The following is a 24,604-nucleotide window of genomic DNA, read 5'->3' on the forward strand; positions in this document are numbered from 1 at the left end:
TGTTAGTGATTTAAAGTGGAAGTATGACTGTCTAATACCGAAAAATGGGCAGAAAAACTTTGCTGGACCTTTCATCTAGGGACAGGGAGGATTATTCTCAGAGTCTAAATTGAAGACCATTGGGAAGAACATGAAAGGTGTATGCTTTAATTATTAGTTGTGCTTGTCTGTTGTATTGGTTACATTATTGTGGTTGCTGCTGTGTTAAAAAGGTTACCTTCAAATTTAAGGTTGTACACCTAAGGTCTTGATTTTTGTTTGATATTTCCCTGCATTTTTCTTGCTTACAGCAAATAGTCCTATTCTGCAAGTCAACTCAGTTATTTAGAAGGGCATTTTGTAGCCAGGTTTCTCACAGTGCTTACTAGAAAACTTATTTGCTTGAAGTTAATATTCTACATGTATGTTACTGAGAATTTTTATATCCAAGGTGAAAATTAGGTAACATTTACTTTAATAATGCTCTATACTGAAATAATACACCATTAACCTTAATGTAGCAGTTTGGAGACTCGATGTCCCATTTGTTCATAAACACAAGCAAATGACCAATTTTTTAAAGTATTCTTTTAAATTGAAGTGTGATGCATACAATAAAAGTATATAATTCGTAAGAGTTCAGTTTGGTGAATACAAAGTATATAAACTCAGGTAACCAGCACCAAGTTAAGAAGCAGAATAAGGCTAACACCCCAGTCACTGACTCCTCATATCAATAGTTTTGCCTGTTTTTAAGATTTTTGTTTGTTTGTTTTTTGAGACAGTGTCTCGTTCTGTTGCCCAGGCTGGACTGGAGTGCAGTGGCACAATCAATCATAACTCACTGCAGCCTTGACTTTCTGGGCTGAAGTGATCCTCTTGCCTCAGCCTGCCAAGTAGCTGTGACTACAGGCATGTGCCACCAACGCTGGCTAATTTTTAAAAATTATTATTATTATTGTTATTTTTTGTTGAGACAGGGTCTGCTGCTGTTGCCTAGACTGGCCTCAAACTCCTGGCCTCAAGTAATTTTCCCATCTCAACCTCCCAAAATGCTGTGACTGAAGGTGTGAGCCACCACACCCAACCTTGTTTTTTAATAATGAGACTATATATTTGAGTTTGTGAGATTCACTCACACCATTGTGTGTAGCTGTGGTTTTTGTTTATTTACAAATCTGTATTCCACTAGATGACAATTTTTTAGTTAATTCCGTTGTTTATTATTTGATAGACATTTGGATAGTTCTATTTATTGGTTGATGAACATTTGGATTGTTTCCAGGTTTAGACCCTTAAAATCAGGCAAATAAAAACATTCTTAAACACATATTTTGGTGAATATATTGATTTTATGCTGAGGAGTAGAATTACTGTATTACATGTGTGACTGTGTTCAACTCTAGTAGATAAGGAAAAACAGTTTTCCAAAGTGGTGCTAAAACTACTCTTCCATCAACTATGTGTGGGAAGTCACTCCATTTCCTTGTTAATACTTGTTAAAACTGCCTTTTTTCATTTTAGCTCTTCTGGTGTGTGCCAATTCCTTTTTTTGAAAAAAAAAAAAAATTGTCCTAGCTCTTGGCACACCCTCAGTAAACCTCCATATGGGGATTGGGATGTCTTATTTCCTTTCATAAGGGCCTTGCACCAGCCTGACTAATCATTGAAGCATAAAATTATATATTTAGCAAGGAATGCAGAATAGCATTATAGTGGTAAATGCTGCCCAATACTTACCAATAACTTTGTTAAGTGAAAACATAGGTATAAAGTACATTAATCAATATTTTGGATGTAAGTACAGAAATCTGTATTCAAAATAGTTTAACCAAGAAGGTAATTAATTGACTCTTGTAGCTGAAAAGCCAGGCTTGGCTGGCTCTTGGGATTAAGCTTCACTTTCCAAATCAAGACTGCTTCCCAGTGGGCTGCTGCTTTTCTCAGGAAGCTTGCTTCCTGCCTAGAGGCCAGGATTCTGCCAATAGCTCCAAACTCCCATCAGTAAACCAAAACCAAAACAACAGCCACAGTAACAAAACTCTTCCTGTCTTCCTGGAACTTCCTAACTCAAATCCTGGAATTGGGGGTCCTTGGCTCTTATTGCACTGATTCTGTCTTCTTCAGCTCCAGGTAGCTACCAGGTCCCTCTGGACCACATGTTTTTAGAAAAGCAAAAATTCCTGAGGAAAATTGGGGGTGCTGTTAACAGAAGAAGGGCCAGTGGGAGGTGGGTGGCAAGAGTAACAAAATATCCACTGCAAGCCAAACTAGGTAAAAGTGATTCAGTCTACTCTTGGAGTGAGCAATACTGCTGGAATGTGTCATATGTGGACTGAATCAGTTTAAACTCTGTGGAATTGATTCTCTTGAACTGTGTTAGGACATTCTGTTACCAACCTGCATTGAGGTACAGTATAATGAACAGTCCTGTGGAATTCCATGCATTATTATAAGGTGGTATTGAGCATACTGTTTATTTCCATCACCACATTGTAGGGTTTCATGGGAGAAATTTCTCCCTGGTCTCTGCACCAGGAAGAGTTGAACTGTTCCTAAAAACCTTTCATGATTTTATCTTATGGACATTGTGAATCCCCAAATGGTAAGATTTTCTTCTCTGCATTGCTAGAGTGATAGAGTCAATTTTATGGCTTGTTTTAATCACATATATTAGACTTCGAATCATGGATTCTTTTAGTGCTGGCCTCACCCCTTTGTTTTTACATTTCCTTCAGTATTATTTCCCAATTCTCACACCCGCTCTTTTGTTCTGTATTGTTTGTAAACTTTCTTAAGTCTTCTGACACGAAGTTGAGAAATACATAGAATTTTATATAGATTTCATTTAATGCATTGAAAATGTCACCACAAAGTAAATAAATCTGCTTGGCTTTAGCAAGAAGTTTATTAACAGGAATTATTTTGGGTCCCAGTTTTAGATGGAGGAGTTGTAAAACACTACAGAATCAAAAGACTGGATGAAGGGGGCTTTTTTCTCACCCGGAGAAGAACCTTTTCAACACTGAACGAGTTTGTGAGCCACTACACCAAGACAAGTGATGGCCTGTGTGTCAAGCTGGGGAAACCATGCTTAAAGGTGAAAATGCTTTCAAGCTGTGTTTGTTTATTGAGGTTAATTTTTTTTCCTCCAGATATCTGAGTATTTGTCAGATATCTAGAGGAAAAAAGGAAGCAACCCGACTGGGCTGCTTCACTTCATGCGGTGGCTAATAAAATGACAATTTTATTACCTGAGGGCAGGTATAGACAAACCATGGCCCATGAGCTCACACTGACCTATGCTTGTTTTTAGAAATAAGTTTTATTTGCACAGATGCTCATTCATAGACGAGTTTTCTTTGGATTCTTTTGTGCCATAACAGCAGAGTTTAGAAGCTGCAACAGAGACCATGGGGCAGGTGGTAAACTAGACTATGAGTTCTAGGAGGGCAGGGGTCTTGCTTGTTTTGTTTATAGAAAAGTACCTAGTTAATGCTTAAAACAATTTTACTTACTAAATGAATGAGTAAATAAATTAATGAACAAATAAAGAAATGATAAAATGAGTTTGAAATATATAAAACATTTAATTATGCAAAAAGAGATGATACGTATAATATATACTGTAGCCAAAGGGTTTGGGAAGGATTTGTGGGTGAGATGGAACTTCAACTGGGCCTTGAAACTGAGAGGATTTAGCTAGGCAAAGGGGTAGAGAGAAGTCATTCCAGACTTGAGTGAGGAAGGCGTTAGGTATGGGATCACACAGATGGACAACGAGGTGCCTGACTTCCCAAGTTGTGGAAGATTAATTTGAAGAGCTAACAATGCAGATTCTCCCACCATTGTTTTTTGGTTTTGAAGTAATTAGAAGACTGTTTACAATGTTCTGTTTTAAAAAATGTTTTCTTTAAAAGTACCTAGACCATTCAACAAAATAATATTAAATCTACATTTTTTTTAAAATTAACAATTGTTCTTATTATTCTGTGAAACAGATCCAGGTCCCAGCTCCATTTGATTTGTCTTACAAAACTGTGGACCAGTGGGAGATAGACCGCAACTCCATACAGCTTCTGAAGCGATTGGGATCTGGTCAGTTTGGTGAAGTATGGGAAGGTCTGTGGAACAATACCACTCCAGTAGCAGTGAAGACATTAAAACCAGGTGCGAGAATAATAAAGGTTAAATGGCATATGCTGATTTTTATGAGCTCAGTTTAACACTGTAAATGCCTAAAAGGTCATGGGGTGGCTAATGCTAGCAGCAAGCAGGTGTTGTGCTCAGTCTCTCTAACCCGGGTGATCCCAACCTATGACTAAGGCTTTACAATCTAAAAACAAGAGCACACTTCCTCAACATCAGTTGAGTCTTAAAATATTGCTGATTGAAGAGCCTGACAACTCATCTCTTCTCTGGAGTTAGAATTCAGTCTTCTAACGTCCTTCTTCCTATTTTGTTCCTAGTCTTAGTTAACAAATACTGACTTAACTGAAAATATTTTTAAAAAATCAGAAGGAATCTTGATACTCTTCAGGGAACAACTATTTTTAAAAGTAGAAATTTTGTACGGTTAAAAGGCAAAATGGTCCATCTAAAGAACCTTGTATTTGAAAATGTAGGAACTTTTTTTCCCCTTCCATCTTTCTTTTTCCTGTGATGGCAAGTAAAAGTATACTGAAATCAGTGTTTATTCAGCCAGGCTTTATTCCCTCTATTTCAAAGAGAGATTAAGTAACTTTTCAAATACTTTCTAGGCATTGGATCTTTAGCAAATGTTTGAACTCTATGCTTCAGTTTTGTCATTTATAAAATAGATATAATGATAAGGCCAACCAAGAAGATAAATTAAGTGATTAGTGGAAATGTTTTGTATAGTACCTGGTTCACAGTAAGTGACTGATAAAAGCTATTATCATTATAATGAAAAAGTCAGCAAATGGTATAGCTGGGATTTGTACCCACATCTATTATTATTGTATCACACCTCATGGAAGTGACAGTCTATAAAAGTGCAACATTACTGTAGTAGCCTTATATGCACCTTTAATAACAGAGGTAAAAATAATAAACATAGGTTAGATTGTAGTTTTCTGGGGGACCTGCATTATTTACCTAACCCAGAATTCTTAGAGGTTTGGAAAGCCTCCTGGTGGCAGAACTTGCGTACTTCGGATTTGTTGGCCAGCAGCATAGACTAACATGATGGTTCCCATACTGTGTGCCAAGGCTAATGTGGCCACCATGGTAAATTCACAGGAGTGCTGTGGAATATTTAAGAGTTTTGAAGTCAACATTCTGAATACTGTACAAGCTGCTACCTTGAAGCAGTTCATGGTTTCAACCTTAGATCAACATTCCTTTGGTCGATCATATCTTTGTGAAGCTGGGTTTTTGATAGTTGCTATGGTCAAATGCAAAATCCACTCAAAAATCAATAGGCACCAGAACATGGGGGTAGCGTGCTTAATCTGATTCTAAGATTGGAGAAATTGTGCAGTGCCTCAGGGGTGCATATATCATTTTAGAAGCACTTGTGGTTAAGAATTAAATGAAAAACTATCTTTTCCTTTCAATTTACCTGAGTTACTTTTTCAAACGGCTGTTAAATTGTTAGGATAAATACTTCTTGACTTGTTTGAATTTAACCCAGTAATCAAAAGAACTGTCAGGTTTTTATCTTCACTTGGGGACATCATGAAAAAAGTGATGGAGACACTAAGGGTTCCATGAACTGAAAACGTTGGGCTCCTCTGGTTTAACAAGTTACTAGTGTCAAATTTGATATAAGATAAACCTGTGTTTCAACCTGGCTCTGCCCCCTGTGACTTTGGACAATTTCTTAACCTTTTTGAATCTTCTTATCTGGAAGTGGTAATTATAATAGTTCCTACTTTCTAGGGTTTTATGAGGACAAATGGAGTCAATGTACATAAAGTATATGCAGCAAGTTCTTAATAATTGTTAGTCTCCATGGGACTGCTGACAGATGTGTCCACTGAAGTACAAATTTGCTAGTGCAGGAGTTCAGTTTCAGCTATGTTAGTATTCCAGGTGAGGACATTCTGTTCTAGCACCTTAGATTTTCACAATTACTGGGTGTATATACTTTTAAATCCCAATCTTGTTAATAATTGTGGCTAAACTTTGTTGTCCAATCTAATAATTCTTTTCTAAGAAGAGGCAGCTAGCTAGCCTCCCTAACACTGTTCTCTAAGGGAGCCCTTTGGGAAGTCAAAAGATAACAAAAAAAGTCAGAGTTCTCATATTTAAAAAACCCATGATAGTTTTCACTCCAACAGGAATAATTATTATTGATTTACAGTGTAATAGCCACAAACAGTTTAGTGATTGGTTAAATGTCTTCACTTCACTGAGGCCATTAATCAATCTTAGCAGCTATTTATTGCTGAGCAGGCTACTGTGCAATAAAGATGAGCTCGAAATGAACTCCCACAGTAGCTTTGACAGGCAAAAATTAATATTTAATGTTACATTACAAGCTGAGTTGAGGTTGGGTTTCCTTTACTCTGCAGCTGGTCAGCCATAAGCCGTATGACCATGAAGGAGTGCTCTGATACAGACTTCACCTGCAGAGGCTTCTGACCTACTGTGATTTCAGTTCTTGTGCATAGTCTGATTTGGGAATGAGTTTGACTGTCCTGCATTGCATGAGTCTGATGGCCACACACATAGAAATTTCATTAACATAAAAATATATTGTGTATATAATTTTCTTTATCTTTCTTTCTTTTTTTTTTTTGAGGTGGAGACTTGTTCTTTCTTGGGCTGAAGTACAATGGCACACTCTCAGCTCACTGCAACCTTCACCTCCTGGGTTCAAGTGATTCTCTTGCCTCAGCCTCCCAAGTAGCTGGGATTACAGGCATCCACCACCATGCCCGGCAAATTTTTATGTTTTTAGTAGAGACGAGGTTTCGCTATGTTGGCCAGGCTGGTCTCTAACCCCTGACCTCAGGTGATTCCCCGTGCCTTGACCTCCCAAAGTGCTGGGATCACAGGCACGAACCACCGCACCCAGCTTAATTTTTTGTGTGGTGATCATTATTGCTGCTATCACCGGAAGCTTCTTTTTTTGGTGGTAGTGGTGGGGGTCCCCACCATATTGATATTTGATCATAGGCCAAACTAGGTGAAATAATCAAGAACAAAGTCCTTTATTATGGCTTAGGCGTCCCACATTCCCAGCTCCATTTTGCAACTGTGATTCCAAATTTTCATCCTATTTGGTTGTGTGGAGTAAACCAATGTTAGAGATGAAATCGATGGAGCTCAGAAACATGTAATTGAAAGAGAAATCGGCCATTTTCTCCTATTATCTCTCTTTAAGTCCTTGCCCCTTTTTGTCCTTAGCCTATGAAATATACTTACAGCTGGTCTGTTTGGTTTTTCCAAAACTATGCGTACCAATGATAACATAAGTAATGGTCAAAAGTCACCGAATACATACATGCCAGGCATTGATATTATCTTGGTAATGATCTTACGGTGTCAGTAAAAATATTAGCCACATTTTATAAATGAAGAAACTGAAGTTTAGAGTGGTTTGATACAACTTGCTCAAGATCACACAGGAAGCTAGTGGCAGAGCTGAGATTTGTCTAGAATGCAGTCTGATCAGTCCAGTTCTGAACTTCTGGATTCTCAAAAGGTAGACTGCTTAAATGTTTTATGTGAAATGATGTGCAGGTCACATGTAACTAACTCATCTTAACTTCACATTAATAAACAAGTCACAGCATCAACTTAGAATGTCAAAGCTTATCCATGGCTGGGTTTATATATCGGTTGTAAAGTCTTCAATATGGAGAGGATGAGGAAATAGTAGCCTCTTTGAGCATCAATGGAAACCAAATGTGCATTATTCATAGTGAATACTAAGATGTAAAATAACAGTATTCCTTTAATTACAGCAGTGCTCTGAAACATCATATTCTAAAAGAAAAGATTTTAAAGTTACTGATGAAATGTAAACTCCAGATAACTTTTCTCCTTTTAGATTTTATTTGATGGTAACTACTTGACACCTTGCATAGCGAGTCAGAGTGGAGCCATTAAAATACAATTTAATTGTAGAAGACCCTTCTAAATAGGGCTTAATACTGTCTCTCCTCCATTTGGCCACACTATTAAGGATCTTATTGTGGAAGCAGATAGTACAGGATAAAATATTAAATATCAGTTTCAAGTTGAGCATGTAAAACAGGTGAAAAAAACTCCATTAACTTTTGGGGATGGTCATGGATGTTTTCCACTTGGCCTACACGCTATGTTCCTACAGAATTAAAGACAAAAATATGGCAGAATCTCGCTGTTTTAGGATTTTTTTCCAGCTGTTCCCACAGTGGGCACTAAGGACAGGGCAGCTGTCAGTCTTCTCTGGATACAAAAAGCTCTGGCTGCAGTACTTAAATATTCAGTGCCCTCCAGTGCTCGTGTTAATAGAATGTTTTCCTTTTGTGTTAAGATGGCTTGTTTTATCAATTAGATTGTCAGTCTCTCCTTTTTCCTTCATTTTTCATATAGACCTGAATCAACCTCTCTTCACCTACAGGTCATAACATATAAACCATATTCTCCTGATGCACCAACACTTCCAGTTATTAGGTTGCACTGGCTGAACTGATTCTCTTCTTGATAACTCTGAAGATTTGTGATACTGCTGCTCTTACTCTACTGAGAAGGAGGAGGCAATCTTGATGATTCCCACTAGGCTGCTGTGAGGATAGGAATGCCTCAGTAACATAAAGTGATTTCCCCTTCTTCTTGTTTCAGGTTCAATGGATCCAAATGACTTCCTGAGGGAGGCACAGATGATGAAGAACCTAAGACATCCAAAGCTTATCCAGCTTTACGCTGTTTGCACTTTAGAAGATCCAATTTATATTATCACAGAGTTGATGAGACATGGAAGTCTGCAAGAATATCTCCAAAGTAAGCTAAGGACTTAATAAAAGGAAAGGAAAAAAGAGGAATTTAGTTCAGCTAGTCCTATAAATGTCAATTTAGCAAGCCTTCTGAAACCCAAAGGATATTTACTATGTGTGTGTCTGTGAGAATGAATGTCTTAACATTGAATGGTTCACCTACTATTTAATAGGTTAAATATTGTATACTCAAAGGTAGGAAAGTATTTGTGCAGTGGAAGAGAAAATTATTCACAACAGATAGAGTACTTGAATGTAATGTGGGAAATTAAAGAATGGATGTTTTGCGTGATACTTTATTTCGTACACTAACTAATTGAACATTATCAGTTATGGACCAATATTTTCTTTTTAAAAAATGTGTTAACAATTTTTATTTTAAAGGTTGGTATAAATATGATTAAATTCTTATAGCCTTACAAAAGCCTACCTGACTGAAATCTAATAGTACCTAATCAGATTTTGTCAATGTTTCTCTTTTCCCTTCATTAGGTCCTATTTCAAAAAGTCCCCTCAGAACAGCAAAAGAGCAGAAAAATATTAATATTCTGTGATTGGTGAAAGGCCATCTACTCACTTTCCAAGCTCCCTTACAGCTAAAGCCTATGCCTGTGACCTGGGCTTGGCTACTTAGATGCATCCATCTTAAATTAAGTAGGGGATTAGGGTACAAAGAACCAAGAACAGGCCAGCTATGACGGCTCATGCCTGTAACCCAGCACTTTGGGAGACCGCTTGAGATCAGGATTGCTTGAGACCAGGAGTAAAAAGTGCAATTAAAATGTATATATTTATATATAATATATAAATATTATATGTTATATATTTAAATATATATTATAAATATATATATTATAAATATATATTTATATATATAACAATATATCATATATATTTATATATATAACTATATATTATATATATATAAATATATATATATTTTAATTGCACTTTAGATTCTGGGGTACATGCACAGAACAATCTTTTCTGTGGCACAGAATTCGGACCAATATTTTCTATGGCACAGAATCTGGGGACATGGAATACATTTGGGAAAAAAGGGAGAGAAGTATCCTATGTTTATTTTCTTTGCCAGTATTTGACAACAAAGCTTCTGACCAGAAGCAACAGAGGTAATTCTGTTTCCTTTCCTTTTGAACAAATCAAGTCAAAGAGGGTAGGGAAATACAATTGTCCTTTCAAGGTGCTTGAAAGGAGAAAAAAATAATTGTTTCTGAACAGCTCTAATTTCTACTATATATGTCTATTAGACGTCTCAAGGTGACATACCCCAAACTGATCTCCCTGTATTCTCCCCAGTAATCTGCTACTCTTGCAGTCTCTCCTTCTTTGACCTTATCGACACTCAGGCCTAATACTTTGGTGTCATCTCTACTTTTCATGTTCCATCTGTAGCTTGCTAGCAAAATCCCATTGCCTGGCCTTCAAAATATATAGAGAATTTTACCTCTCCTCAATGCTCCTACCCTGATCCAGGCTGCCCTCGCCTCTCTCCTGAATTCTGCAGTAGCTCCCGACTGGTCTTCCTCTTCTGGTTCCTGTCTCCTTCAGTCTCTTCTCAACACAACAGCTAGAGAGCTACAGTTAAAATGTAAATCAGAGCATGTCTTTTCCTCAGCTCAAATGCTGCAATGACTCCCATTGGTTCTTATTTCTGTGTAACTTATGAAGTCCTTCATAGCCTGGCTCTCTATTCCCTCTCTGACCTGATCTCTTACAACTTTCCTCTTGCTCAGTCTGTATCAGCTACACTAGCCCTCTTTGCTATTTTTTCCAACCCTCTGGGCATGCTTTTGCCTCACTCGTTATTTCCTCTGCCTGAATTTTTGTTGTTGTTGTTCTGACATTTATTCACATGCTCATTTCTCATTTCCTGAACATTTCTACTTAGATGTTTTCATCTTGGTGATTGCTTCACTAGTCACTCTCTGAATTTTAAAATTTAATCTCTTTCTACTGGCTGTTCAAGTATTCCTCTTCCCCTGCTTTTAATTTTCTCTTCTTGGCTGTTAAGCATCTTATAATACTGTATCACTTACTTATGTAACTTATTTTTAGTATCCTCTGAATATTACTCCACCCAGGCAGATATTTTTTGTTTGTTTCAGAGTTAGAACAGTGTCTGGCACATAGAGTATACTAATTAGGTATTGAATCAATAGATTAAGTTGGGACCATCTTGAACCTAACAAGATTAGGACTTGGAATCAAACTTGTTTTTAGACTCTTGGTATCAGCTTGAAAAGATCCACATGGTACTTGGCCAACTCCTTTGGCATTGAGGATTTTTGTTGCTTGATAATGCGTTATACTCAGGGCTAAATATGGACCCTATCAGCTTCAAGGTTAGGTCATTATGGTCAAGTTTACCAGTGCTTTCATTTGTAAGGATGATGCTTAGCAGCCAGGAGGAGTAATGAAGTTGTGCTCACTGCAGACAGCCCCTTCCCCAATCAAGAGGGTGCACATTCAGGAAAGCGATCTTAAAGTGAATGTGCCACTCTTAAGCAGCCCATCATGATGAATGTTATTAAGCTGAAAGATTATTGAGTAATAGAATGTAATTGAAAATATTTTCTTGCTACAAATGTAAATGGTCATAGGTTTGTGAACCTTCACATCAGTTCTGACATTGCTGGTTGTATTAAAAGTATGCATTGAGGTTTACTTAGACAGTACGAGGCTACTGCACGCTTCAGAGTAGGAAATACATATTATGCAATTTTCTCCAGCATTATGTCTGTCAATACAAACCTTTTTCTATCCACTGTAATAGGATTAGATGTTATAAGTGATAGTTGAAATAACATACATATTTTTTCTATATAACCATTTTTGTAGTCTCTAAGCTTGGCTGGATAATTTTTGTAATAAATTTATCCAAAATGAGAGACACCTGTCAAAAAACTTTAGTATTGATGGTAATTAATGACAGATACATCTTATTACAATTTAAAGAGGATACACATTTCCATCTTAAAAACATTTACTTTGGCTTGTTTTTTCCCCAGTAAATGGTTATAGGACATCTAATATGTATTAGGCAACTTGCCGCCTATTCCTTTGAGTAATAGAAATTCCCATGAAATGGGGGAGAATAATTGCAATATTTACTTCATATAGTTGGTCAGAGTATTAAATTAGATAGACTGAAAATGAACTATATGAGATCGTGATAGGAGAGGATCATATGTATACCTTTTCTCTTTAAAAAACACTTCAGCACTTACTCTGTGACAGGCAATTTCTAAGTCTTTTATAAATATTTTCATTCAGTTTTCTTTTTTTTCCAATTTTTAAAAAAATTATACTTTAAGTTCTGGGATACATGTATGGAATGTGCAGGGTTGTTACATAGGTATACATGTGCCATGGTGGTTTGCTGCTCCCATCAACCCATCATCTACATTAGATATTTCTCCTAATGCTATCCCTCCTCTTGTCTCCCACCACCCAACAGGCCCCAGTGTGTGATGTTCCCCTCTCTGTGCCCATGTGTTCTTATTGTTCAACTCCCGCTTATGAGTAAGAACATGCAGTGTCTGCTTTTCTGTTCCTGTGTTAGTTTGCTGAGAATGATGGTTTCTAGCTTCATCCATGTCTATACAAAGGACATGAACTGATCCTTTTTTATGGCTGCATAGTATTCCATGGTGTATATTTGCCACTTTTTCTTTACCCAGTCTAACATTGATGGGCATTTGGGTTAGTTCCAAATCTTTGCTGTCCTCAATAGTGTTGCAGTCAATATGCATGTTTATGTGTCTTTATAGTAGAATGATTTATAATCCTTTGGGTATATACCCAGTAATGGGATTGCTGGATCAAATGGTATTTCTAGTTCTAGATCCTTGAGGAATCACCACACCATGCTTCCACAATGGTTGAACTAATTTACACTCCCCAAAACAGTGTAAATTCTGTTCCTATTTCTCAGCATCTGTTGTTTCCTGACTTTTTAATGATTGCCCTTCTAAATGGCATGAGATGGTATCTCATTGTGGTTTTGATTTGTATTTCTCTAATGACCAGTGATGACGAGCTTTTTTTCATATGTTTGTTGGCTACAGAAATGTCTTCTTTTGAAAAGTGTCTGTTCATATCTTTTGCCCACTTTTTGATGAGGTTTTTTTTTTGTGTATGTAAATTTGTTTAAGTTTCTTGTAGATTCTGGATATTAACCCTTTGTCAGATGGATAGATTATAAAATTTTTCTCACATTCTATAGGTTGCATATTCACTCTGATGATAGTTTCTTTTGCTGTGTAGAAGCTCTTTAGTGCAGTTAGTTCCTATTTGTCAATTTTGGCATTTGTTGCCATTGCTTTTGGTGTTTTTAGTCATGAAATCTTTGCCCATGCCTATGTCCTGATGGTATTGCATAGGTTTTCTTCTAGGGTTTTTGTGGTTTTATGTCTTACATTTAAGTCTTTAATCCATCTTGAGTTAATTTTTGTATAAGGTGTAAGGAAGAGGTCCAGTTTCAGTTTTCTGCATACAGCTAGCTAATTTTCCCAATACCATTTGTTACATAGGGAACCCTTTCCCCATTGCTTGTTTTTATCAGATTTCTGAAAGCAGATGGTTGTAGATGTGTGGTGTTATTTCTGAGGCCTCTGCTCTGTTCCATTTGTCTATATATTCATTTTGGTACCAGTACCATGCTGTTTGGTTACTGTGGCCTTGTAGTATAGTTTGAAGTTGGGTAGTGTGATGCCTCCAGCTTTGTTCTTTTTGCTTAAGATTATCTTGGCTATATGGGCTATTTTTTTGTTCCATGTGAAATTTAAAGTAGTTTTTTTCTAATTCTGTGTAGAAAGTCAATGGTAGCTTGATGAGGATAGCATTGAATCTATAAATTACTTTGGGCAGTATGGCCATTTTCATGATATTGAATCTTCCTATCCATGAGCATGGAATGTTTTTCCAATTGTTCGTGTCCTATTTTATTTCCTTAAGCAGTGGTTTGTAGTTCTCCTTGCAGAGGTCTTTAACACTCAATCAACTAAGTATTGATGGAACCTATCTCAAGGTAATAACAGTTGTTTATGACAAACCCACAGCCAATATCATACTGAATGGGCAAAAGCTGGAAACATTCCCATTGGAAACTGGCACAAGACAAGGATGCCTCCCTCACCACTCCTATTCAACCTAGAATTGGAAGTTCTACCCAGGGCATTAAAGCAAGAGAAACAAATAAACTGTATTCAAATAGGAAGAGAGGAAGTCAAATTATCTCTCTTTGTAGATAACGTGAATGTATATTTAGGAAACTCCGTCATCTCAGCCCAAAATCTTCTTAAGCTGATAAGCAACTTTAGCAAAGTCTCAGAATACAAAATCAATGTGTAAAAATCACAAACGTACCTATACACTAATAATATACAAAAAGAGTCCCACTTCACAGTTGAAGAAACAGGTATGGAGAGATTAAGTAACTCATCCAAGGCGGAAGTTTGGCTTCATAGTTCATGCTTTTAACTATATTCATAGCACTGATGTTATCTCTGTAACATCAATCTGTATTAGTTGTCTATTGCTGCACAAAATATTGCCACAAAACTTAGTGGCTTAAAGCAACAAATGTTTATTAATTCAGAGCTTCTGTGGTTAGAATCTAAATGTAGCTTAGCTGGGTCTCCTAATTCAGGGCCTCTTAGAAGGCTGCAGTGGAGTGTTGGCAAGTACCCAGTCATCAGAAGGCTCTAATGGCGGTGAATCCAGTTCCAAACTCAGTGATGTAACTCTTGGCAGGAGTCGTTTCCTCATGGGCTGTTGGACTGAGGAAATCAGTTCCTTTCTGGTTGTTGATTGCAAGATGCCCTTTGCTTCTTGCTACAGGGACCTTTCCATTGGGCAGCTTGCAACATAGCATCTTGCTTTATTAGAGTGAGCAAGCGAGAGGACAACAGGGTGGAGATTATCTGTAAGGCAAAGTCACAGTCTCTTATACTATAATCTTTGAAGTGATACCCCACTATTTCTGCCATATTCTGTTGTTGAATGAGTGACTAGGTCCAGGCCACACTCAATAGAAGAGGCTATCACAAGGGCTTGAATATAAGGAGGTACAAATAGCTGGGAATCAATTTAGAAGATACCATGTAACTTACTGTTAGTAACCAGCTTGTCTTAATTTCCATACATTTCTTTTCTCATAGAGTGAATTTGATATCAAAAGGCCTAGCTATTTTGGTCATCATTGCAGCAATGTTTTGCCATTTTGCTGCATACTAAGTCATAATTTATATTCATGCTCACGTCTTGTTTTAGAGTGAATAATATCAGCTGCTATAACATAGAATTCAAAACTCTCTATGACTTAATAACAATAGACATTTTTTTTGATATGGGCCAGACTGCTCTGCTAGGTGGCTTTCTCTAAAGGGTAACACAGGGATTTAGACTCATGTGACTCTACCATTTTGAAATGCATCCCTCTAGCCATAAAGATGTGGGAGATTTTAACAGCCAGGCTTATAAGTGATGTACATCATTTCTGCACATAGTGCATTGCCCAGAACTAGTGACAGGGCTCAACTTAACTAAAAGGGAAGATGGGAAATGTAGTTTTCTGTGTGTGCCCAGGGAAAAAAGAAAGGACAAAAGAATTGGTAAGCAGTTAGTTTCACCTCACATCTTACTGAGATATGCTATTTGCCTTAAAAAAATAAATATATGTACAAACACACACACGCATACACATTGCTTAAGTCTTTCCCCTGAAAAATTCATTTGACCCTGTTTATTTCATTTTTATTAAAAAGTAGTATATATGTAGAAAACACATAATCATACACTATAATTTAACATGTAATTATAAAGCAAACAAATAAGCAACCATTCAGTCACTGACCCAAGCAAGCATTAGAATGCGGCCAGCACCCCAGAACCCCCCTGAATAGTTTATCAATTAAAACCCCTCACTGTCCCAAATTTTATGATAATTGCTTTCTTATTGCATTATGTTTATCTCTACCAGAACCTTCTCGTCTTCTCTCTTGATTAGGGTTTTGGAATTTGCCACCTCCTCATTCTGTCTCCATGTCCTCATCTCCCATTTAGCCCCCAAATCCTTATACCTGATCTCCAGTCAAATTCGTCTTCCTATCTCCAAGATCACCAGAGACTCTGTTATTATATTTGACAAATGTCTTAGTCCTTTTCTTCATGGACTTACTTGTAGAATTTGACTGTAATGGCATTTTCTCTTTATCAAAACCTTTGATTTGTTACAAGTTTCTCTAGTGGTTTTCTTCTCTTATTCTTCTGGCTGATTCTTCACGATTTTCTTGTAGGTTTATCTTCCTCTGCCCACCCTCAATATTGGTGTTTCGCTGTCACTTCCTAGCAATCTCACCCATTTTTACTGTTTTATCACCCAGTTATAACTTATGACTGTTAAATCTATAGCTCTTGCTGCATATTCTTCCCTGAGTTTCAGACCCATAGCTTGCCTTCCTTCAGTCATTTCCACATAGGCAATTCATATGTATCTCTAGCTTAGAAAGTTGCAGGTTTTGTTGCATTTTAATTCTCATTTTAACAACAAATACCATAAAGTAGTTACTATTATTGCTGTACAGATGAGGAAACTAAGTCATAGGAATGTTGAGCTGCTTGCCTAAGGTCACAAAGAAATATCAGGCATAGCCTTGATTTAAAGTGTGGTCCTCTAACTTCAAGCTAGGTCTCCTGATCCCTGTGCTCCATATAGCTGCCTTTCAAGTCAGGACTTGTGTCTAAGCTTTTGACATGAGTCTAATGGACTTTATGTACTATTCAGCTTATTCAGACAGTGTTATGTAAAAATAATATTAGTTTAAGTTGATGTGAAATTCTTTTAATTCTCCAGGCATATGAAAACATCTGTCAACAGTATGGCAGCTAAATCCTACCCGCGGATGACTTACCCCATTTCAAAGTAGAAGGAGTCAGTATTATTTTACGTACAAATATAAAATAGGTAACTCAAATACAAATACAAATGAGTCATCACCACAAAATAGTACTGACCTCCCTCTACTAATAATCTAACTGATTGTACTATATAAATTTTTTTATACTTAGTTATAAAGAATGAGCATTAGGAGAAAGTTTGCCTATTGAAAGTATACTTATTCCCAGAGAGATGAGCAACGTATTCTAAGAATAACAGGCTAAGGCAGAGAAATAAAATAATGTATCAGGCTTGGTGGTACAAATGTAATATATATACTTAATAACTATGGATAATCCTTCATTTGTGTTAGTGAGCTAGTTTTTAAAAACAATATGATGGAAGAATGAGAAATTTTAATTGGCTCAGTCATAAAAGTTAATATTGTTTTATAGGGTCAATGACTAAAACAAAGTATGCAATACTTGAAAGACATTCAGTATGAGTTAAATAAAATTTCCATGAAGAAATAAGTCAGTGACATGTGGTGTTGGAATCATGTGAAAAAAAGCTCAGCAGCACTGATTATTAGACAAATGCAAATCAAAACCGCAATGAGATACTATCTCACACCACCCAGAATGGCCTTTATTAAAAAGTCAAAAAATAGCAGATGCTGGCAAGGCTGTGGAAAGAAAGGAATGATTATATACTCTTGGTAGGAGTATACATTAGTTCAACCATTGTGGAAGACAGTGCAGTGATTCCTTAAATATCTAAAAGCAGAACTACTATTTGACCTAGGAATCCTGTTACTGGATATAGGCCCAAAGGAATATAAATTGTTTTATCATAAAGACACATGCACATTATGTTAATTGCAGCAAAGACAATATAAAGACATGGAATTAACCTAAATGCCCATCAATGGTAGACTGGATAAAGAAAATGTAGTATGGATACACCATGGAATAGTACGCAGCCATAAAAAATGAGATCATGTCCTTTGCAGCAACATGGATGCAGGGGGAGGTCATTATCCTTTGCAAACTAATGCAGGAACAGAAAACCAAATCCCCTAGGTTCTCACTGATAAGTGGGAACTGTGTTCACCAACATAAGGGGGAGCAGCACATACTTGGTCTTATGAGAGGATGAAAGTGGGGAGGTGGGAGAGGATCAGGAAAAATAACTAATGGGTACTAGACTTTATACCTGGATGACGAAATAATCTGTGCAATAAACCCCCATGACACAAGTTTACCTATATAACAAAACTTGAAATGTATCCCTGAACTTAAAAGATAAATAAATTTTTTAAAAAAGAAAAAAGGCAAAACAGCCAGACTCTCAGATAATTGTAGCCATGTTTGGATCGTATGATAACTTGTTACTTGTAATACTCATTCAAGGAAGGGAGGGCCTTGGAATATGTTTGGACTCTGAAAAAATTGTTTCCTTATTAACCTTTCACAGCAAATTAAGTTGTGTTTATATATATATTTTGCTCAACAGATCAGTGCCATTCTACTTAATCTCCCTGATAACTCATTGATATGAAATTCTCAAAATTCATTTTAATAGTTCAAATGTTCTCTAAAGTAAATCTCTTACCTTTCTCCTATTGCTCAGATGATGCTGGGTCAAAAATCCATCTGACTCAACAGGTAGACATAGCGGCACAGGTTGCCTCTGGAATGGCCTATCTGGAGTCTCAGAACTACATTCACAGAGATCTGGCTGCCAGAAATGTCCTCGTTGGTGAACATAATATCTACAAAGTAGCAGATTTTGGACTTGCCAGAGTTTTTAAGGTGGATTTAATTTTGTTTTATTTACTTTTTGTAATAGGCCCAAAGGCTAACAGTTAGTAGACCAATAGACACACTGTTCTTCTTTAAAACAATGTTTCTCCAAGTTCTGTAGTCCGTAGACCAGTTCAATAGTCCAAGATCTTAAAGACAAACTACCTACACATTCCTATTTCTTTACTAAGGAGAAGAAAAAAATAGAGAAAACAATGTCCAACCAGATTGGAAAGTATGTAATTAAGTTCATAGTTGAATTAATGATCTGTTTTTCAGTTAGTACCAGTCACCTCTGTTTGCCTCTATTTCCTTTACAAAAGCAACAGACTTTGTACAGTGTTATCCTAACCACTGTTACTCACTGTGTGCCAGACCAATTTCGATGCTGTCAGAATTCTTCAGCAATCATTGGCTTTAAAATTCCTTCATTTTTATCTCAGTCTGAAAGATAATATATAGGAGACATTATATTAAGTGTTTTTCTCTTAAATTAGTTTTAAATTTCCATATTGTACCCTAAAAATATGGGTGTAAGGGCATGAAGCAACAAATAATGATTCCTTTTTAATCTTTATGAATTCATCATTTTTTTCTTTTTGTAAATTAATTAGTACCCCAGTGAGTTGATAGATTAATTTTAATCACTTGGATCCTACTTTTCATTATTAGCAAGTCGTTATACAGTAATTATCAAAGTCAGTGACAATAGACTTTGCTTCCTTTTTTTTTTTTGTTCAAGACCAGATGTGAAGCCAGAATCATCATGTATTCATTATCCAAATGTAGTAGAATATTTCTTTCAGTGCTATTCGTGACACATAGTAGGCTCTCAAATAATATTTTACTAATGACTTCCCACATATTTAACAGTCTTGTATGCCAGATTCAGAATTTGCTACTGTAATTGTCAACTGATCTAAGCTGATTTTTGAATCTTTTCTCTCTAAATTTTAATGTGAAGCAGATTATAGATTAATGAGGGTAACAAAAAAAATTGCTTTAACTTGGCTTGATTCCTTTTTAAAAAAAATTATTATTTTTTTTTTCCCCACCTGCCCGCCCTCCTGCCTTGGCTTGATTCCTTAATGCATTAACAGGTAGACAATGAAGACATCTATGAATCCAAACACGAAATAAAACTGCCGGTGAAGTGGACTGCACCCGAAGCCATTCGTACTAATAAATTCAGCATTAAGTCCGATGTGTGGTCATTTGGAATCCTTCTTTATGAAATCATTACTTATGGCAAAATGCCTTATAGTGGTGAGTAATTAATTCTGAAGTGGGCCTTTCTGCTGCAGGTCACTTACTTAGGTGTGACTTTAACTGCTTTGCCCAGACTTAGAGGGCAGACTTATGAGGCTGACCATACCATGTATCTGCGGGAGCTTGATAGATAAAATTTGATGATGGTAATTTGCATTAATGAGGTGGTTTATTGCTTCCCTCTCCTTTGCTATTGAATTGCAGTCTTACAGACATCACTTGCTGCAGGATTTAGTTTAATCTGTTTAACCTAGGAAGGGGATGGCAGACCTCAAAGCTTTGTCAAGGAAATTGACTTACTTAGTAACCTAGAATATAAGTGGCTATAAGTTTAAGACTCTGATCTTTAGCTCGTTTTTTGTTGGTTCCATTCTGTATTTTCTAGGTATGACAGGTGCCCAGGTAATTCAGGTGCTGGCTCAAAACTACAGACTTCCGCAACCATCCAACTGTCCACAGAAGTTTTACAACATCATGTTGGAGTGCTGGAATGCAGAGCCTAAGGAACGACCTACATTTGAGACATTGCATTGGAAACTTGAGGACTATTTTGAAACAGAATCTTCGTATTCAGATGCAAATAACTTTATAAGATGAACACTGGAGAAGAATATCAAATAATGAAGTAGCAAAACAAATTCAAATAATTCACACAAAATTATCAACCAACTGCAAAATCAGTTTATCTTGACAAATTGAAGTGATGGGATAAAGTTGGCCATGTATTATATAAAAGATTATTTGTGCATTTTATTGACTGGGCAACACTGTAGGACAGTCAAGATGATATATAATTTTCTCACTGCCTGGTAAAATTAAGCATGCTAAACAAAGTTAGTTTTCTTTTTAAGAGATACTTACATTTCTATTTATTGTTTGAAATGCCGATCAAGAGAATCAACAGATGATAGTCAGGTTTTACTCAGTGACTGTTGTAGCATTTTCCTGTTTACTGATTAGAGTGGTTATTCATTATTCCTCAGATTGCTGAATCCCATCAGGCTGTTATTATGAAAGAATTTGATTGCTTTGCTGCACAGCAGGACCTGTGCTTTGAGATTTTTTTTTTCTCTTTTAAAATATCCTGTAACTACAATGATGGTAAAGCCATGTTAAATGACTTGATTGTACTTGGAGTAATTGCACGGTTTTTTTTTCTATGCATAAAAAAAGATGCAGCTGTTGAGAAAATGAATTAAAATCTTTTTCATTTTGCAGAAGGAAATGATGGAATTTTTCTATATCTCAGTATGTGTCATCTGAGAGTCATATACATTAGTTTTAATCTCTTAATGTTGAGAATCAGGTTGTAAAGCTGATGAGTTATTATCTATGGAAATGTGAGAAACATCTAATAGTCGGCAAAGTCTGAGAAATGAGAGAACAGTAGGATTGCTATGGCCTAGACATCTGAGTAATTAATAAAGAAAAAGAAGTACCCTTTGGCATACAGACAAGAGTTTTAAATGGACTACAAAATAGGACAAACTCTATTTCAGAACTAGAGGCTAGGAATAATATCTGAACTTGGTTATGAAATTTTTTTTTTGGCCTGGTAGGATAAGAGGGTTTTTACTCACCTTAAATTTGCATTAACCTTTGTAGCAAAAGTATTGCTTTTTTTAAGCAATGGGATGTATTAAATTCTCTCTATCATTAGATGACTAGGTAGACTTTTTCAAAGCAGTTTCAAACTCAAATATATCTTCAAAGATCTTCCAGGGTAAAGCAATAGGAACGAAACAAGCCATGAGAAAAGAGGATATTGTATATTCTCTTATCTTTCTTTAAAGGAGAGGTGCCTATCTGAACAGTCACAGAAACTCAAATTCAGAGTAGATTAAATAAGAACTAAATTTGTAAACTCTTTTAACTGGGAGATAGGAAGTAGGGAGGGCTCCAGGCTCATTATCATTAGCAGTTCAATGATGTCAACAAAGACCCACGTCTTTTCCAAGCCTCCCTCTGGCATCAGCATTGCCCTCCTTCGCAGGGTAACAGCTGGCTATCAATGGCAAAACTGAGGTTCTTCATTCTCTTCTCATCTAGCAGGAGAAAATGGGAAATCTCCATCCCCAGCTTGGATTAAAAATTATTTTCATTTTTGTGTTCAGGCAAACTGTGCCCAGGCATGGACCAATAATAGACTTAATGTGAATGCTATGTGCTGATTGGATTAGAATAAGTTCTAACACTGAAGCTGGGAATGTGGTGACCTTCCTCGGAGATAAGTTGGGAGGTTGGTTTATCTGAATAAAAGTAGAGAATATGAGACGCTGGAGAGGTGTTCATTAAGGAGAAAATTTCCTGAGATGAATTAACTGTTAGAATTATCTATCTATCCACCCATCTATCATCATTACCTCATCTCCGTCTTTGCTCTCTCTCTAAATGTATACGTGTGTGTGTGTGTGTGTGTGTGTGTGTGTGTGTGTGTTATTCCAGGCAGATGTGTGCATATACACCCAAACTTCTTTGACGACCTTGGAATAAAATGGGTCATGTGAAGCTAAAGATTATATAACCCCTTAATTCCTTTATGAACAGAAACTATTTCTAAGATAAGAGCAAAACTAATCTTTTAAATTCGTTGATTGTGTATGTAACAACTTCACTTATTTATTTAAAGTCATCTAGCCAAATGAAATCAAGGAGTAAATTATGAAAAACCAGTTAGCAAAAATGAAAAGAAAATAGTTCCTGTTTTTGGAATCATTTCTTCATGTTTAATTTTTCTTGGGCACATATAGAAGTGAATAGAAATATTCCCATTTCAATGTGCAAATTCAGCTGCTATATGGTTTGTTTCCTTTTAGTAGCAAATAATAATAAATTTTTTAGTAATATCTGATTTTGAAATATGAAAAGAAGGTTATCTTTTCCTGTTTTAATACTACCTGAAACCCGTTTAACTTACTGTGTTTGATTCTTGGGGACATTTATGTTCAAGTTTCCGTCAAAGCAATCTATTATTCTTGTTTTTACCTGATGGATCATGGAGAAAAATAATGGATTCAGTTATGAGAAACAGTAATAGATTTTTTTAAACTGCCATAAATTTCTCTCCCTGTGTTAAATAAAAGGATCGGGAAAAGATAAGTTGAATTTTCCTACAATGAGCCAGCTCTTTTTAAATTTACTTCCCATAAATTGTAGCAAAGCACTCTTCCTATAATGTTTTATTTATGTAATTCAGTTATTTGGAGGTGGTAGGGAGGGATGTGAGTACATCATTTCATGTTGTATTTCAAATCTCTTCAGACAGAAACCCTAAGAATTTGCAATAGAGAAAATTCAATGTTCCATTAAGTTTTTCTTGTTATTTTAAAGAGGGTAAGGAAGGAAATAAGAAAATAGATTTAAGTTACCTAACATCAAAAGAGACACAGGGTGGACTCTGAATAGTTGTGGAACCAAATATTTTGTCATCAAAAACAAAGTTCAAGTCAGAGTGACCAGGAATCTGCAAACTGGCTGTGGCAATGGGTAGATTTAAAAGACAACAAAGAGCTAGCCTGTGGCGTAACATCAGGCTGTGCCCACCCTCAGCTTCTACTCACAACATGTGTCTGCTTGATGACTGTGTGGATCTAATGAACCAGGAGGGGCCCAAATTTTTGGACTCTGTGGTGGCCTAAAGGAAACTGTTGCCATTGGAAGGATGCCATACCACCACCCAGCTAGAGCTTCCTGGAGGAAGCAGAGCCCAGCTGGTATTCCATGGCTTGTCAAGCATATGCCATACCTACAATCTTTTTCTTCATGGTCTGCTTGAGCATATGATTTCTGGACCAAATAACCTTCCTGGCATTGTGTCATTGTTGACTCATTTTGATCCTTTACAAAGACATATCATGTGAAATAGAATGGTGATGATTTGGGTGCCTTATTCAAATTACATCATCATTTAATTCAAGAGAAAGACCAGTCTTAAAGTAAAAGTAAATGAGGTTTGTATACCTAAGTATTGGAATTGCCAGTGGGCTGATCTGACAATGTTTGATTCTTGTTTTTTCTGGAATTATTATATAGAAGATTCAGTCTATAATCTTCAACATTATGTGAACATTCAGTGTCCTAGGATCAAATAAACATGCTGGAAAATATCTAAAAATCTTTTATATTTATATCTTAATTTTCAGTGTTATCCCTTTACTGCCTACATTGCCTCATTAAACTCTTTTAGGTTTTTCTCTGCTTTTGTTAGGAAAGTGATGTTAGTAGGCCTCTTAAGTTATTCACGAAATTTAGAAATATACTGGAGAACAAAATTGTATATAAACTCTGAACTTCAGAACCTTTAACAAGTTTAGCTTCAATCTGCATTCAGATGACACTATCTATAGAGATGTTATAAGTTGAAATTACAAGAAAAGAGATACCCAATTATTTTCATTTACTTTTCTTGCCTGGGTAGTTAATTTATCTATTACTCATTTGAAGCAAGAGACATCAACCTAACATCTTTTTCATTTTCATAGAGAATAGTCAGCTCATCTAGCAAAGGGTACTGTATCTCAAGCACATCTCAAGTGTCCATTTAGAATTATTACCATGCAGAGGATCCAAGTCATATAACCAAATAACCAAAAAATTGTATGTTGGGAAAAAATAGTTAAAAGCACCTAAAACTTCCCCATTTGAAAGAAACTAAATATTGCTTTTTAACGATTTTCTGATATTTTAGAACAGAGTCT

General features: G+C 36.3%; 1 protein-coding gene across 1 annotated transcript in view; it reads left to right on the forward strand.

The window, feature by feature from the left end:
• FRK (fyn related Src family tyrosine kinase) overlaps positions 1 to 23,216 on the forward strand; it is a 123,097-nt gene extending 99,881 nt beyond the window's left edge. Inside the window, exons 3-8 of the mRNA XM_017497540.2 lie at positions 2,916 to 3,079; positions 3,981 to 4,149; positions 8,779 to 8,937; positions 18,466 to 18,647; positions 19,739 to 19,904; positions 20,293 to 23,216. Of these exons, the coding sequence (XP_017353029.1) occupies positions 2,916 to 3,079; positions 3,981 to 4,149; positions 8,779 to 8,937; positions 18,466 to 18,647; positions 19,739 to 19,904; positions 20,293 to 20,504 (1,052 nt within the window). The 3' untranslated portion in view covers positions 20,505 to 23,216. The remainder of the gene's footprint in view (positions 1 to 2,915; positions 3,080 to 3,980; positions 4,150 to 8,778; positions 8,938 to 18,465; positions 18,648 to 19,738; positions 19,905 to 20,292) is intronic.
• Positions 23,217 to 24,604: the final 1,388 nt, after the last annotated feature.

Source organism: Cebus imitator, unplaced genomic scaffold (assembly GCF_001604975.1).
Source record: "Cebus imitator isolate Cc_AM_T3 unplaced genomic scaffold, Cebus_imitator-1.0 Scaffold11, whole genome shotgun sequence".
Lineage (NCBI taxonomy): Eukaryota > Metazoa > Chordata > Mammalia > Primates > Cebidae > Cebus > Cebus imitator.